The sequence below is a fragment of the Nyctibius grandis genome, chromosome 8 (genome assembly GCF_013368605.1).
Source record: "Nyctibius grandis isolate bNycGra1 chromosome 8, bNycGra1.pri, whole genome shotgun sequence".
Taxonomy (NCBI): Eukaryota; Metazoa; Chordata; class Aves; order Nyctibiiformes; family Nyctibiidae; genus Nyctibius; species Nyctibius grandis.
This window is the reverse complement of record NC_090665.1, coordinates 39,380,559-39,396,081: the sequence shown is the minus strand read 5'-3', so window position 1 is coordinate 39,396,081 and position 15,523 is coordinate 39,380,559. Positions and strand designations below refer to the sequence as shown.

At 48.8% G+C, this 15,523-nt stretch overlaps 2 protein-coding genes across 2 annotated transcripts in view; one reads left to right on the top strand and one right to left on the bottom strand.

Annotated features, from left to right (window-relative positions):
- The window catches only part of PRDX1 (peroxiredoxin 1), a 116,305-nt gene that overhangs the window by 64,760 nt on the left and 36,022 nt on the right, over window positions 1-15,523 (top strand). The gene's annotated exons all lie outside the window — the stretch shown is intronic.
- On the bottom strand, window positions 2,638-14,753 carry NASP (nuclear autoantigenic sperm protein). The gene is made up of 15 exons (XM_068406204.1): window positions 14,606-14,753; window positions 13,426-13,476; window positions 12,473-12,589; window positions 11,849-11,929; window positions 11,556-11,653; window positions 9,939-10,829; window positions 7,988-8,070; window positions 6,911-6,996; window positions 6,709-6,782; window positions 5,481-5,669; window positions 5,057-5,223; window positions 4,572-4,625; window positions 4,411-4,482; window positions 3,311-3,439; window positions 2,638-2,807 (listed from the first exon to the last, which is right to left on the bottom strand). The coding sequence occupies exons 1-15, from the start codon at window positions 14,665-14,667 to the stop codon at window positions 2,754-2,756; spliced, it is 2,208 nt and encodes a 735-aa protein (XP_068262305.1). The 5' UTR covers window positions 14,668-14,753; the 3' UTR covers window positions 2,638-2,753.

Below are 15,523 nucleotides of genomic sequence, written 5' to 3'. Positions count from 1 at the left end.
GACATGTTCCAGGGACCAGGGTAGCCCCGTCTGCACCCCACAGGCCCCAGTTCCTTCTGGGGTTGCAGCATCGGAGCCCCTGGGCTGCCAAGGGCTCATACAAATACATGCAAGGACGAGCAGCTGCAACTGCTCAGCCCAGGGTGGGGTGTCTGCACTTGGGGGGGCCCTTTGCACAGTGACAGCACTGGGGGAGGGATGTCTTCGTTTAGCCCACACCCAGGGCTAAACAATAGCAATTTTTCTCTCACCCAATGTCCCTTCCCCAAATGAGGAAGGGAATTGGGAAAAAGAGGGAGACTTGTAGGATGAAGTTAACCAGATTTAGTGGAATGAAGAAACCAATATAAATGATAACACAAAACAGACAAAAGTATACTTATCTGCAGATCACTGGCAAGTTGCTCCAGGAATCACAATGAAGGAGAAGGGAAGAGAGGCAAGGAGAGCAGGAAAAGCCCCCCCTCTTCCTACCAAACCCTCTCTTTTATAGTGAGCTTGATGTCAAGGATATAGAATCCACCTGTGGGCCAGCCAGGGTCAGCTGTCCTGGGTTAAACTGCTGAGGGCCCTGATCACCATGGCTGGCCACAAACTGAAACCAAATCCCAGTGAAACCAGGACAGGGACGTTTCCTTAGGCATTGAGGGGAACCAGAGAGTGGGGGAAGAGTCACAGTAGCAGGAGGAATGGGACCCCCCCTGTGACCCCAAACACCAGCCCGGTGGGATGCCAGGGGAAAGGGCTGCTGGGGGAGTGTAAACCCCACGATGACGAGCTCCCGTCCCCCAGGCTCACGGGTGGCCCAGCGGCAGGCGGAGGAGCTGGCCCAGCTCCAGGCAGAGGTGGGGATGTTGCGATGCCACACGGAGTGGATGGGGCCACGGCTGCCCCCCACCATCCTCCCACCCCCCGTGGCCCCCCCGCTCCCACCAGCCCTGGCTGCACCAGAGCTTTTTATGGTAAGAGCCTCATCCGAGGGCGATTTCCAGCTCTCAGGAGGGAAGATGGGGTTGGGCTGCAGACCTGGATGAGATGATGGGTGTGCAGGTATGAGCTTGGGGAGGTGATTCAGGAACTGCTCCCTTGGCCACAGCTGGGGACACAGGTGCCCCACAGAGCCAGGGCCCCTGGGGCAGGAGGTGTGTCCCCCCCAGTGCTGAACCGCAGACGTGATTTGCTCTGCACACCCAACGCCATATGTGTGGCATGGGGTGGCTGGGCACCTCCTGCCTGTGCCTGTGCCAGGACAGGGACCCCCCCTCCTGTTAACGCCACTTTTCTCCTTTCCCAGGAGTCCCCTGGGCCAGCGCTGGGGACAGGCAGCGCCAAGGCCCCCAGCCTCCCCTTCGCAGCCCTGGAGGACCCTCCTCCCGCTCGGGAACCCCCAGTGCAGCACAAACCTCCGCGAAGGTGAGCTGGGAAGGGGCTGTGTCCCTGCAGCACCGCCCCACCATCCCCTCACCAAGCTGGGGTGGGAAATGGGGCTTTATTGACTGTAAGGGTGATGGAGGGATGGCAAAACCTGTGCGTTACAGCTGCAGGGATGGGGGCTTGGGACCAGCTGTGTAATTAGCACTAGGGCCTCACAGTGCTGGGGCAGGGGAGAAGCATATGGGGTCCCTCCTGGGACCACAAAGGCTCTGGGCATTTCAGCAGCATCAAGAGCAGGCGGGGTGAGGACAGGCAGTGCCAGGCAGAGCCTGAAGCCAGCAGTCACAGAGCCCCACGGCTCAGCCTCCACCTAAGGCTCCTCCTCCCCCCAGGACAGTGCCCACCCACTGCAGTGTTTTATGAGGTTCACCAGGGTGGTTTTGAGACTTGCAGAGGGTACAGAGGGGCACAATCACTTTTCCCCCTTTCCCTACCTTCCCCTCACAAGCCCTTTGTAGGGGAAGCCTCAAAAAAGCGTTCATGGCTCAGCCCCAGGAACCAGCAAAACCCATGATGAGATGTCCTCTGCTGCGTTAGAGGCCATGCTGCGTGTTTAATAAACAGCTTCAGCCTGTTGCTCTTTGCTTCTTGGCCTTGATATATATATATATATACACATATATATAAACACAAATACATTTGTCCCAGAGCAGCCTCCCCTCCCTCCTTGGGCACACACAGGGACTTGCTCCAGGGCTGGCCATGTCACAGTAAGAAGCCATCACCCCCTGCTCCCACACTCCCAGGCAGGAACACAGGGGTATGAAGGGGCAGAGGCTGAGCAGAGCCAATCATACACCCCAGCTGGGGCCTGGCAGTTGTGAAGGGTGCAGGGACCCGACAAGCTGTTATCAGCCTCCCTCAGCACGTTTAGGCTTCTCAAGTCTAAGGGTGGCACCACAGGAACCCAGGCCAAGAAAGAACCAAACACAGCCTCGCCCTGCCCCAGCAGAAGGCAAAAAGGGCTCATCTAGACTTTCCCCAGAGAAGACTGCAGTGAATTTCACTCACCCCTTTCTTCGCAGCAGCAGCCAGCCCTGCCTTCCCCAGCACCCACCCTCTTTCTGTTCTGTGAGGCAGGTCAGGGTGGAAATGCTGATGCTGAAGGGACAGGGCTGTGTGCCAGGGCTGAGACCTGCACTCCAGGGGGACAGGGAGGAGCAGAGGCTGGAGCTTGCAACAGGAGGAGGGTCAAGACAGGGCCCATTTGCTTACAATCTTTATTGAAGTCATACAAAAGTTGCCAAAAAGTGAAAAAATACACTATATACAAAACCATTTTCCTTGTAAGGAGAGGAGTGTCCAAGGATAAAGAATTATCATACTGTGCTTTCAACTGCAGCCCCTGATTCTGCTTGTGGCCTTTTCTCTGTCTAAAAGAAAAGAAAAGGTTTTGTTTTTAAAATACAAGACACTGCACCTTCCAGCACCACTTCATGCAGCAGTTCAAGGTTTCTGTAATTTGAAGACTTAACTGACTACCCGTGCTTTGGCTGATCTTCAGAGCCCAACACTATCCTAAAATATAGACATTAACTGCAGCCCAGGTGATAAGTATTTAAACCCAGGAGTATTATAAACGCTGTGAGGAAAGGCCCTGTGCTGTAGTTCAGCCAGACTCCAACACCCAGAACATGTTTCTGTCCCACCCCACAGCTTGCCAGTCTCCCCAGCAGGTGTCTTTCTAGCCCACATAGTGCCAGACCCCACAGTACAACACACATTCAGCCCACTGGGGAGTAGTCCCCATCTGGGAAGCTTTATGAAGACCAGCAGGCAACGAAACCAGTACATCTACCAGGCACAAAACCAAGCCTGAACAGAGGGAGTTAAAAAAACCCTAAGCACAGCACAGACTCCTGCCTCAGCTGCCCACCTCCTCTTCCATTTTTTCTGCAACCTCATTTCCACTGGGCAGGGGGTCACCACCACCATTGACAGCCAGTTCTTGTTTAGATTTCTTAGCTTCATTGTCTCCCTGTTGAGTCTCCTCCTCTGGTTTCCTCTGAAGACAAAATTGTTTAGTCTTCACTATGTATAAATTAAAAAGTTTAAAAATATTTAAAGTTAGCATCTAGATGTCATTGCACATTATCTATTCAACCTCTACTTGCCAGACTCAAGACAGATACTTGAAGTGTTAGTATTTAACTGAAGCTCTGAAGCTTTGGTACAGAGGTCTCAACCACAAAGCATTTCCAGTAAGACATGATTTAGGTGCTGGTACGTATAGTGCTGACTTATCCCGAGTTATAGTTTGGCAAGGAAACACACAACTGCTGAGCCAGGTAACAGTTAAGGGGGGACACATTTAGGGCATCTGTGACACTTGACCACCTGTGCAAAGCAGATCCAAGTTGCTCCAGGCAAACCTGAACTGAACAAGGCCACTATAGCACAGGCCAGGCTGTGCCACAGCAGCACACAAAATAACAACTATTATCCCCTATGGCATCCTTTTAGTTGTATTTGCAAACAGCTCTAGAAAAAATATATACCTTTAAAGGAACACAGCACTCAGCACATTTTATTATCTCAGCAAGAGGCAGTTTATCATTACTACTATTAGACTGGCTTTGTTATTTATTACATCAAATTCTCCATTTCCACTTGGAAAGAAGGGAACCCAGCTCAGCCTGGTTGCTGGCCCTTCTCTTACCATCTGCAGGCCGCCCTGCTCCTCTTGCAGGTCCTCTGCAGAGGAGGGCACCTGTTCGGAGAACACCTGCAGTACCCACACCCCTCAGCTCGGAAGTTAAACCGGTGTGGGTCAGGCTGAACCATCAAGAACCAGTCTCCTGGAGGCTGGACTGGCTCCCAGTGGAAAGGAGTTTCATGCACTACTTCTGTTTTTAGAGTGTTTTTTTCCATTATAGAACTAAGTTCAGAAAAAAGCTTCAAGCCAAGAAATCCAATTGTACAGAGCAAGCCAGTGGTACTTTAACAAACTGTTCAACCAGTCATTTCTGGACTCACCTTTTTCCTGACTAGGTGAGAGATGTCTGTAACACACTGAGATGCACCATCACCTGCTTTCCTTACTGGAATCTATGACAAGACAGACATTGACACATTAGTAATAGCAAACAATAATCCTTAGAGCAGACAGGAATTATCAACATCTATCTTTAACTTACTGTGGAAACAGAACCACTGTCTTCACTTTGTGCAAAGCCAGATGTAGTCCCAACCTTAAGAAAAGCAGAAGAAACAGTGAACAAATTCTGGCAAGACCATATATGCTTGTTTAGAAAGGGACAGAAATCCCAGCTCCTTCATGTCTCAACATTGCATCCAACACTTAAATACAGGACAGATGCAACACTCAGTCCATCCTCACATTTGGCTGACCTATCATTTCCAGCCCTGACACATTAAATTGCTATAGAAGCCTACCAAATTCCAGTTTAGTTTGGAACAATTAAGGTCAGTGTATTTACTAAATACCCTCTTTAGATGGCAGCTGCCTCGGTTTCCTTCTCACAGTCACAGCCCCTAACATTTCCAAGTGACCACCAGCCCCCAATCTGTACAATCAAACCTGAGCTCCTCCCATTACTGGTTTACTTCAAGTTTCACTGGAAGAACGTTAGGTTAAAAGGAAACCACAGGACGCACTAACCAGAGTTGCTTTCAGTGCCAGCTCAGCCACTCTTGCACTCTTTTGAGACTCCTTTGCATCTTCTATCTTTTCTTTAATTTCAGGAAGCAGTCCCTTCAGCTCTTCAATCTCCTTCTCGTCTTCAGGGGACCCACTTTCTGCCTTCTTTATTCGCTCAGTAAGCATTGCTAGGGTGAAACAGTTATCATGGCAGAAAACCTCAACACAATGTAGCTGTCCAGTTATCAATACCCAGAGGCAAGCATCTGCTAACACACACCGTTTCAACAACTCCGACATCAGTATAGCCCGTTACCGCTTTCAGACCAGCAAACATTTGCAGGACAAGGCAATAAGCCTACCTAACCACTTCCAGGGCAGTTAAAGTCTGCTTTGACTGGTGAAAGCTCTCATATGTGCCAGGCAGTTCTATAAATCCACTTACCCATTCTCTTGTCAATGACTTCTATGGATTTACCGAACTGCAGGACCGCCTCATCGAACTGGCTGTTGTAGTGGTAGGCCAGCGCCAGCTGGTAGTGGCTCTCAGCCAGCAGGCGGTCGTGAGCCTCCAGGTACTTTTGCTGCAGGGCCAGGCAGGCCTGAAACTCCTCTATAGCCTGTGTGTAGTTTTCTATAGGAGAAAGCCGTAAGGTCTTTACAAACCACACTCATTTATCCAAACAAGCAAGATCTAAACCCTTACTCAGTTCCTCCATATTTTATTACACTTTATATAGTCTGAAACCAGAACCACCACTGAATACAGCAGCTGAGTTCAGTATCAGACTGCTTGCAGATCATCAAGTGGCAACCCTGCATCCCCCCTCAAACACTGTTTAAGAGTCCAGTTCCTCTTCTCTCAAGAGTGCTCTGCCTCTACGCAGCCAAGTCAAAAGCAGGCACACAAGTCCTGCTATTTTACCTCCTACCATGAACTGAATGTAACTGGTCACAACTGCAACTCGAATCCAGAGCTAAGGACAGTCCCCCACTACCTTCCAGACAAGTTCTCCACTGAATGTGGTCTAGTGACATAAAACACAATCCTCACTTTGTAGCCCTGGTCCAGAAACCTGTCAGATTACGTCCAACACTTGCCATAGAGGAAGATTACACTCTGCTTGGATTTAACAAGATTAAAACACGTTTTTAAATGAAGGGCAGATAAGACACATTAGAGGGCACAAACCTGGGGCTTGCTTTCCACTCCTTTTTTCTGCTGCACAACACAGAGTTGTTCCTGACCATACCCCAGGATTTTGGGAAGTCTAAGAGAGCCAACCATTTTTCATTTGCAATCTTTATGCTCTGGTACTGACACCTCAGTGACCCACTACTTCAATAAGGAAAGTCTCTGCCAAGTTTCTGGAGCTAACCAAACTTTGCCTATAAAGCAGAACACAAGGCTGGTTTTGATCTGGTAACACATTACTTCTTACTCAAAGTTTTCTTCCACTGCTCTGGAAAAGCACAGACCATCCTCTTTAAGGCACCAACTTGTTCATCCATTGATTCCAAAGCTTCTCACATGGCTGCACTATCATAATTAGAAAAAGTCTGTTTTGTTTTCATCTTAACAGCCTTAACTCACCTCCACTCATTTTGAAGTATGAAATAGAATGCAGAAAGTGGAACTGAACACTTTGTACATGAGAATTAACATTACTTACCAGATTCAATGCTAACTTCTCCTAGCTTTAGATGAGCTTGAGCTGCATGGAGCTGAGCTTCTTTTGTTTCTTGTCTAAATCAAGACAAAAGTAGTTGTCAAGTCCCAGTCAGCATATGCCACATTCACTAATTGTTTATGCCACCCCCCAACTTACAATGAGTTTCTCTAGCACGTACCCAAATTAGGACTTAAGTCTTTACCTCTTGTAGATGACTTTTGCTAACTCCAGCATCTCCCAGGCTAGCTCAAGATTTCCAATTTCATCCTCCTCACTTTCCTGTAAAGACTAGACATGCATTAAAGATTAAGTGACTTGGTTACATATGACATCAAACAACACCACTAAGTTCCCAAGCAGTGTTGTCAAGGAATAAGTTTCTTCAAGAGGTAAACTGTTTCCACTAGAAGAAAAAAAAAAAACACAAACAAAAACAAACAAAAACAAAAAAACCAACCACAAACAAACAAAAACACACAAACATGCATCAATCGAGTCTTTGCCTGCAGTGAAGATGCTTTAAGTGGAACATAAGCTTCCACTGTTAGTTGATATGGCCTTGATTTTTTTCCAGGAATAACAAGGTGCCAAGCACCAATATTATCTCAAGAATAAGACTTTTGTTTAAGGTGCTGTTTAGATGAACCAAAAGCTAAATAAAGGAGTTGATGTCCCTGTCCCCCCCCTTTTTTTTTTAAATGAGATTTTGAACTTCATTACAATAGTCTAAGGAAGAAACAGATATTCTATTCAAGACAGTTGTCTCGCATGCTTAGGACCACACTTTCATAGTTTTCAGATTTTTCCAGGTGTTTTGACTGCTACACCAACATAACACCTCAGATTTAAGCAGCACTACACTTCCCACTAAATTCCCATCCTAATCATGGCTTACTGGACTGGGTGCATTCAACATGCATAGTGAGACAAGAACAAAACAAGCAGAGAATAAACTGTTATAAGTAACTAACATTTGTGACAAGCTAGAGCAGCTCTCCCTGCCTGCCCCTGCGTTTACCAGGCTGCATTACTCATCAGTAGACCGCAGGCATTTGTTTCAGCGTAGCTCAACAAACCCATGTTTACAGACAGAGCAAGATCCTACAATGGGGACTACACATAAAGCTGCCCCTTCCTTAGGCAATATTGCTTTTCAAGAGTCATTTCCTACATAGGACTAAATGAAACACAAGTGAGCTTTTATAAAGACATTAACATGGCAGTTGGACAAATAGTGCACTCCTCCATGAGCACCGATATAAGAGCTCAGCAATCTCACCTTGTCTTCCACTGTCAATTCATTCTCTTTATCATCTTCAGCTTTATCATTTTCTTTATCTTCATCTTCAGATTCTTCTGTTTCTACAAGGGAAGTAGATCAATGAGAACACTTGTTGTTACTACGCTTGCTTCACATGGAATCAGGCAGAATATATTATATCCAGCCCTTATCCTTCCAGTGACAGGTTAGATGTGTGATGCAAGAAGAACACAGATACATTAAAGTCTCAGCATCAGCAGCCATCTTGCTGAAAGCGTTAGGCACTGTAGACTAAAGTAGTTCCAGGCTACCTTAGTCCTTGTTTAAGTTTAATTTCATAGTATCTAGAATGGAAACTTACCTAGAACTCAGTTCACACTGTGAACTCCCACTGAAGCCCTGGGATCCTGAGCAGCCCTGGAGGTACTGGTCAGTTGCTGGACTTCATGCTACAGCTAACAAGCATTTTCAGCAAGATAGCTGCCAAGCTGTGTACAAATAAGACTCTTTCTGAATTTGTGTTCCTCATGTCAGACATTTAAGTGGCAACGTTATTAATGAACTTGCTGTTGTGTAACACTGATTTGACTTCTGATCCTGTATAGGAACATTGCATGATCTATTCTACCAGTAGAAAACGCTTTGAAAAAATGTGCAGTGAAGGAGTATGGCTAGTAACTTTAGAGCATTGGTTGACTTGCATGCTAAAGTTGCACACTTAATTCCTGTACCATGACCACTGTCTAATTCCAGAATAACAGGAACTGGATGGGGTGGAGACTAGAGCATCTGTGAGCTCATTAGTCTAACTCCCCAAAAGCACACACCTACCACTGAGAGGGCCAAACCTGTAAGTACGAGGACAGCTCGATCACAGGTAAAACAAATTTTAACTTCCTAACATCTCTTCTAAGTAGTGGGAGGAGTCTGGAATGACATAGCACCAGACCAGAATGTTCAAGAGTGTCCTCACACTAACAGAGTTGGGAACGAAAAGCAGCAGTATGTGTACATAAGCAGCCATTCACAGGATGATGAGGAGTGGATAACTACTCTTAGTTTATGCTAATCATACTCTGTCCAGACAGACACCTTGTTAGGCAGCTGCTCCACCACTGAGTGTTCACCGTGCTCAGCAGTACAAAGCCTTTCAGTGTCCAGTCTGAATATTTGCCACTCCTAAAATAAGGCTCATCCTGTGAAGGCAAGTTACTGACAAGCAAACTTTCAATTATCAGCTCATCAATTAACTTGTGCACTAGAAAGCACTGGCCTATTAAGACCATTCAAGTAATACTTCAGCCAAGTGTACAGGTTTTGTTGGGTTACTTTAGCATAATCCTGGAAACAGCTATAATGGAGGGAAGGAGAACGGCAGAAAAAGCCAGATAGCTGGAAGACTGTACTAGATAGTAGCAATAAGCCTTCAGGTTCCAGGGCAAATTAAGTTTATATTTGCCAACCAAATTCTCACTTGTAATGACCACCAGAAAGACTCAAATGGAGAGTTCCTTCTCCCCACCAAAAGCAAATTTACTATTTTATTATATATTCAGCTGTTCATTATCTTTCTGTTCCACTGTTTTAAACTAAAATACAATTATAACCAAAGGCAACTTGTGCTTCAAGTTACGTGAAGGTTAGTGCAATAAACCCAGACGCATGCAAGTGAACATCCATTCAGTATTCTCCACCAGCCTAGCCATTACTTACACATTTCACAGGGCTGTAAGTTTGCTTTCAAGTAAGATTTGCTTTGCAGTTAGTTAAGCGTTAGTCTAGAGAAACTGAGACTATTCACTATTCCTTGAAACTTTACTTGGATGTAAAATCCTCCAAGAGCCCCTTTACTGTGCCTTTTCCTTATTCGAAGGCAAACAGAAAATTCTGAATGGAACACTTTTTACCCATTGTTAGCCAAATTCATCAAGTCATCCACCCACAAGTACTTTTCTCCTCTCACTGTTACCTTCTCCCTCTTCCATCAGGTCATCTTTCTCTTCTTTTTCTACCTTAGCACCTTCACCCTCTTCCATCAGGTCATCTTTCTTTTCCTCTTTCTCTACCTTAGCAGCTACTTCAGCCTTCTCTTCCATGTCATTAGATGGCTCTTTGCCCTCTGTGGGCACAGGTTCCTTTGAGTACTCTGTCTCTTTAGATTCATCTGGTTTCTCTTCTGTAGCTGTCTCTACTGGCTCTTGTTTCTCCTCCACTTTCTTCTGTTCAGCTGCCTCTGCTTCCCCTTCTGCAGCTTCTTTCTGCTCCACAGTGACTGCTGCCTGCAGTTCTGACGTCACTTGTGCTACTACCTTCTCTTCCAGGGCTGCCTCTGCCTGCCCTTCTACAGCCTCTCCCTTTTCCACAGATGGCTCTTTCTCTGTTGCTTCTGCTGTCTGCTCTCCTACCTCTCCCATCTCTTCCACAGGCGCTTCCCCAGCTTCAGCCTCTTCCACAGCTGCCTTTGCCTCCTTGTCCGACACTTCTGTCATTCTCTCCTCAGTTGCCTCTGCTACCTTGTATTTGGGCACCTTCTTCTGCTCTTTTTCCACTGCCTTCTCTTCCACAGCTGCCTCCTCTTTCATAGCCTCCTTTTCCACAGCTACCTGCTGCTTCTGCTCTTCTGAAGTTACTTCTTTTTCCACAGAAGCCTCCATCTTCTCTTCAGCCTCTTCAAGCTTTACATCCTTGTCAGCAATTGCTTCTTCTGTTGGTTTTTCTTCTGCAACCTCTTTTATTTCAACATCCTCCTCTTTGATTTCCTTCTCAAATAGTACTGGAGACTCTTCTGTAGACTTTTTGGCCTCTTCTTTTTCCCCCATGGCGTTATATACCTGTTCTCTCAACTCCTCCCTTGCTTCTTCTACATGATTGAGGAAGCATAAACATTTCTTCGAGTTTAGTGATAAAGACATTAATGGGCACTGACAATACCACCCTCAGACCCTCCACTGTGTTGGTTTGTCATCAAGATAGATGACATTCCTAAAAGCTCCATTTTCAAAGTACAAGGAATTAGGACACAACCAACATAGCAACTTGAACTAAGCAAACCCCTTCCCCAGACTGCATTATCGCAAGCGGCCGCTCAAGCAGTGTGCAGTTTTGTGCGCTAGCGTTTTTAGTCACAGCTAAGCAAGAGGTGCCAGTGTTTTAACAGTCTGGATTGACAGGAATTCCTGCATTATCTCCAGCTGCAAGCAGTATAAAATAGTTACTGTTCTTGGACTTTTTACTGTAAAGACTCTGACCTGTCCTACTACATAGGCTGTACTGCTACAAGGTTACAAAGCAGTTCAAGTCGAGTGTGAAGCTTAAGAAAGCAAGTTTGAATGCAGCAGTGTTTCAGGACACAGACACCTGGTGACCCTTTACACATGCTTTCAGTGACCAGTTCCCTGCAGAAGTTCAGAGGCTTTGGTCAATCTTTAAGCAAGATTGGAAGAACAAAAAAAAAGTCCATTCAGACTGCTAAGAGTTTCAACAGAATGATTCAGGCTACCTAAGACACCAATGGACTCAACTTGGATCGTTTAGACAAGAAAAAGCAGCTTGGTGCCTCCACAACACGGCAGACAGCTTTACATACCATCAGCAGTTGGTAATGCAGAATCATCTCCAGCTTTCTCTCCTTCCTCGTCAACCTGCACCCCTTCTAATGCGTTTCCCAGCACACCGTTTTCCATTCTAAACGGAACAAAAGTTTTTTACCCCTTAGCTCTTGTAATAACACCATTTTAACTACACAAGCTGCAATGCCACGGCCCATCCCACCCAGTACAACCTTGTGTATGGGAAGTTCTAGAGTAACTCTGCCTATGCGAGGGTGAAATCCTATTAACCCAGGCAGACTCTTCATCAAATGAGAAACTCTTAGCATACCTTGCCAGCTCCAGGAGAGATTTTCCATAGTAAAAAAAAGCTTCTGCACACTCATCCGCTGTCTCACCATACTTTTTACCTCTACAAAAGTAACAAAGAATTATTGGCCTGTGTCTACTTTAGATTTTGATACATGCACTTGAAAACTAAAAATTCCTGAACAGGAAGCATCAGTTACTTAGCTTGTCTCCCACTGTTTCAAATACTGAATGCTCCTCTCCCCTAGCTAGGCATGGCTCTCAAACATCCAACAAAGCAAATTAATCTAAACCCCAAAGAGGTATCACCCTCAGAGACTGATCAAGGCTAGCAAACAAGTTGCTATCCCATTATTTTCATATTAACAGGCAGCATCAGAACCACACACTGCAAAATAAAATGTCAAATCCCTTCTCCTCCTTAGGGAACTGCACTGGCAATTATTATCACGAAATCTGTCTAAATGGCCCACCAATTACAGTATTGTTCAACACTTGAGTTAAATTAAGTAGTTCATCATCTCCTCAGTTGTATTACAAATACAGCAGCACATGTAAGGTAAAAATCTCAATCTTTCTTGTATAAGAAGCATCAGTATAGTCAAGCTGAAAACCTAGACCTACAAAAACACATTCTACTACTCACAGTAACCTCGCAGCTTCCTGGAAGGCATTAACAGCAGCCGGAATATTTCCCATTACCAAGTGCTTCTGTCCTAAACCCAACAGTTTCTTCGATTCTCCATCCACATCCATATCCATACTGGGGAGGAAGGTGGGGGGGAAAAGTCAAATACAGGATTCTATTAGTTTCCTTAGTAATCAGAAAACTTCGTACCCACTTTCAAAACCTAACCAGCTTTATACAAGAGTGAGTTGCACACGTTACGCTGGTTGGAATTACCAGGTTGTTTTTTTAGTGGTTTTTGTTTGTTTGTTTGTTTTTTTTAAATCTGGACCAACTTTTAGTTCTGACAAGTAAATTTTAACCAACTGCTGCAAGAAGCAGGTATCAGAATCTGATACGACAACAGATGCTAACAAATATACTTTAGAAGTTGCACACCAATACAACACCAAGTACTGTGCAATGTTTCACCAGACTCAGGTTAGCTAAACCAAGAAAGAGAATAAATCCAAGTTGTGACTTCTCACAGCAGAGCATGACACATGCAAGGACAGATGCAAGTCTTAGTTTCAATTCAATGCATCTCACACAGCTCCATTTCCAGAAGGTCCAACCCAGTCCAGTATCTTGGACTGTGACACAGTCCCACTGCGTGGGTCTGGCACTGGCCCACAGAGGAGTACTACTACACTTAGTCACATACTTGTACCTCCCCAATGCTTCCCCAGCACTAACTCACAGATCAAGAAACAACAGCTGGTATGTGTGTATTTATCAGTCCTTGAAAGAGTTCTGCTGCACTAGATTTGTGTATACTACTGGTGAGCAAGTTTTCAGCACCTACAGCATCCACATCACATCTGTTCAACTTCAAGCCTAACAACCTATTTGAAGGGTGATCTTTTTCTTTCGCTCAATAACCCCCGGACTTCACATTCTTTAGTAACTGACAACTCAGACTCCCATCTCACCTGTCTGTCTTGTCTGTGGATGTGGAAGGAGCTGCCAATTCCTCTTCCATCCTGCAAACAAAGTATTGAATAAGCGTTTATAACAGGTCACCCATTTTGTGACAGGAATTGAGCTCTCAGAGGTGTGAAACCAGAGGCAGGAGTGGTGCTTGCTTTCAGGAGTTCAGCCACCTACAGCGAGTTCACACGCTGGCTCACTCTGCTGGCTGTCTTTTGGAGAAACCTATTTGTTTCAGGTTTTTTTTTTATTTTTTGAATGAAATACTGAGTTGTTAGGAAAGCAGATGCTTTCACCTTCAGTTTATATCAGACTTAGCCCGGCCAACACGTCTGCCGCCTAAAAACCAGGACTACCCACCCTGCCAGCTGTCAGCCACTGACCCACAAGCCCCTCACGGCTCAGAGCTGCCCCCACGCAAACCCGCGGCACAGAACAGGCCGCAAAGCACAAAGTCGGGTGTTTTGCACCGCGTTTCCAGTCAGAAAACCGGGGTCTCGCCACAGTCACGGCACCTCCCCTGTGAAGGGGCAGCGGCGGGGCCGAGGGCCGGCAGGACAGCCGCCAGCTGACGGCCGGCAGAGGGAGGCCGGGGGGCGGCGTTGCGGAGCTCCCCGGGCGGAACAAAGGCCGGGCGAGGCGGGCAGCGGCCGCGGCCCCCCCGCCCCTCACAGACAATGGGCGCCTTTCCCGCCTTCCCCCCGGCCCCGCCCCCCGCCATTGGCGCCAAACCCCGACGGCGGCTCCTCACGGGCTGGCGGCCCGGCGTCACGTGGCGCCGCAGGACCACCCACCCCCCACCGCTCCCCCTGCCCCCGCCCGCCCCGCGGGCAGGTTCCGCGGCGTCGGCTGCCCCCAACAAAGATGGCAGCAGCCGCGCACGGGTCACGTGGTGGCTCCGCGCGAGCCGAGCGGGCCCAGCTGGTGCTGGAGGAGCGGGGCGGCACGTACCACCGCCGGTGGAGGGGGAACGAAAGGGGGGGGAGAAGGGGGGCAGGCGCCCGAGCCCCACCACCACCCCCAGCCCTCCCCCACAAAGGAAATCCTGCCCGCCGCCCCCTACCCCCCCCTCCTCGCCTCCCGTCGCCCCGCGGAGCGAAAGCGCCCCCCTCTCCCCTACTGCCCGCCCCCCCCCCCCCGACACGCACACACCGTGACCGGAGCCAGCCCTCGCGGCCCTACCTAGTCGGGGAGGCCGGCGCGGGCTCAACGAAGGGGAGACCGGCGACGGCCGAAGATTGCATAGAAGGTACCGGTGAGAGGGGCGGCGGCGGCAGAATGCGGACCCCGGCCCCTCCGGCTGCCTATATACCCCGAGGACACGCCCCGGCCCGCCTGGCGGCGCGCGCACGCCGCAGGGGAACTACCGCTCCCGGCATGCTGCGCGCCCGCCCTCCGCGGGGTACTCGGGGCGCCGCCGCGCGGGGCTTGCTGGGAAATGTAGTCCCGGGAGGGAGAGTCCTCCGCCGTGCCGCGCGGGCCGCTGGGAAGTGTAGTGCGGGGGGCGGGGGCGCAGCGCCGCCGGGCCGCCTCTGCCGCGCGGCATGCTGGGAGCTGTGGTCCGCGCGGCGGCCGCTGCCTGCCGCCTCTCCCGGCCCGGCTCCGAACGCCAGCGGGGCGGGCCCCGGGGCAGTGGGAGGGCCGGGACCTCCCTGCACCCCTCCCGCCCCGGGGGAAAGTGGACATGTTGCGGGGGCGGGCACCGCCCGCGCTTCCCGGGAGGCACGGGGAGAAGGGCCTGCCCCAGAAGCGGGGGAGGCCCGGCGGGCCGGGTTTGCACCTCAGAGCGCAAGAACGGCGAGCCGGGCCCTTGCTCCCGGGTTACGGACCCCGGGTCTCCTCCGGCCCGGCGCTGCCCTCGCAGGCAGGGCCCGTCCTCAGCACCGCTCGGCCCTACCCCTCCGGTCTGACCCGGAGCGGAGGGCAGGCGTTCATTGGCACAGTGCACACCCAGCCATACCCACAGCCCTACCCCAGTCCCGTTCTTTGAAGAGCTCGTATTTCCCTGCCTTACATTTCGGGAGGCACTAGCACCCCGGCTCTAGCATCATCACACCACCTTCAACCTCAGCCTATTCAAGGTGAGCAGTTAACTGGCTC

Bases quoted from the DNA above. Each gene is read 5' to 3' on its own strand.
- NASP (XM_068406204.1), bottom strand. From the start codon at position 14,667: ATGCAATCTTCGGCCGTCGCCGGTCTCCCCTTCGTTGAGCCCGCGCCG. The intron at 11,654-11,848 runs GTATGCTAAGAG...TGTTCCGTTTAG, and splicing joins TCTCTCCTGGAGCTGGCAAG to AATGGAAAACGGTGTGCTGG. The intron at 4,483-4,571 runs GTAAGTTAAAGA...GTCTTGTCATAG, and splicing joins ACAGTGGTTCTGTTTCCACA to ATTCCAGTAAGGAAAGCAGG.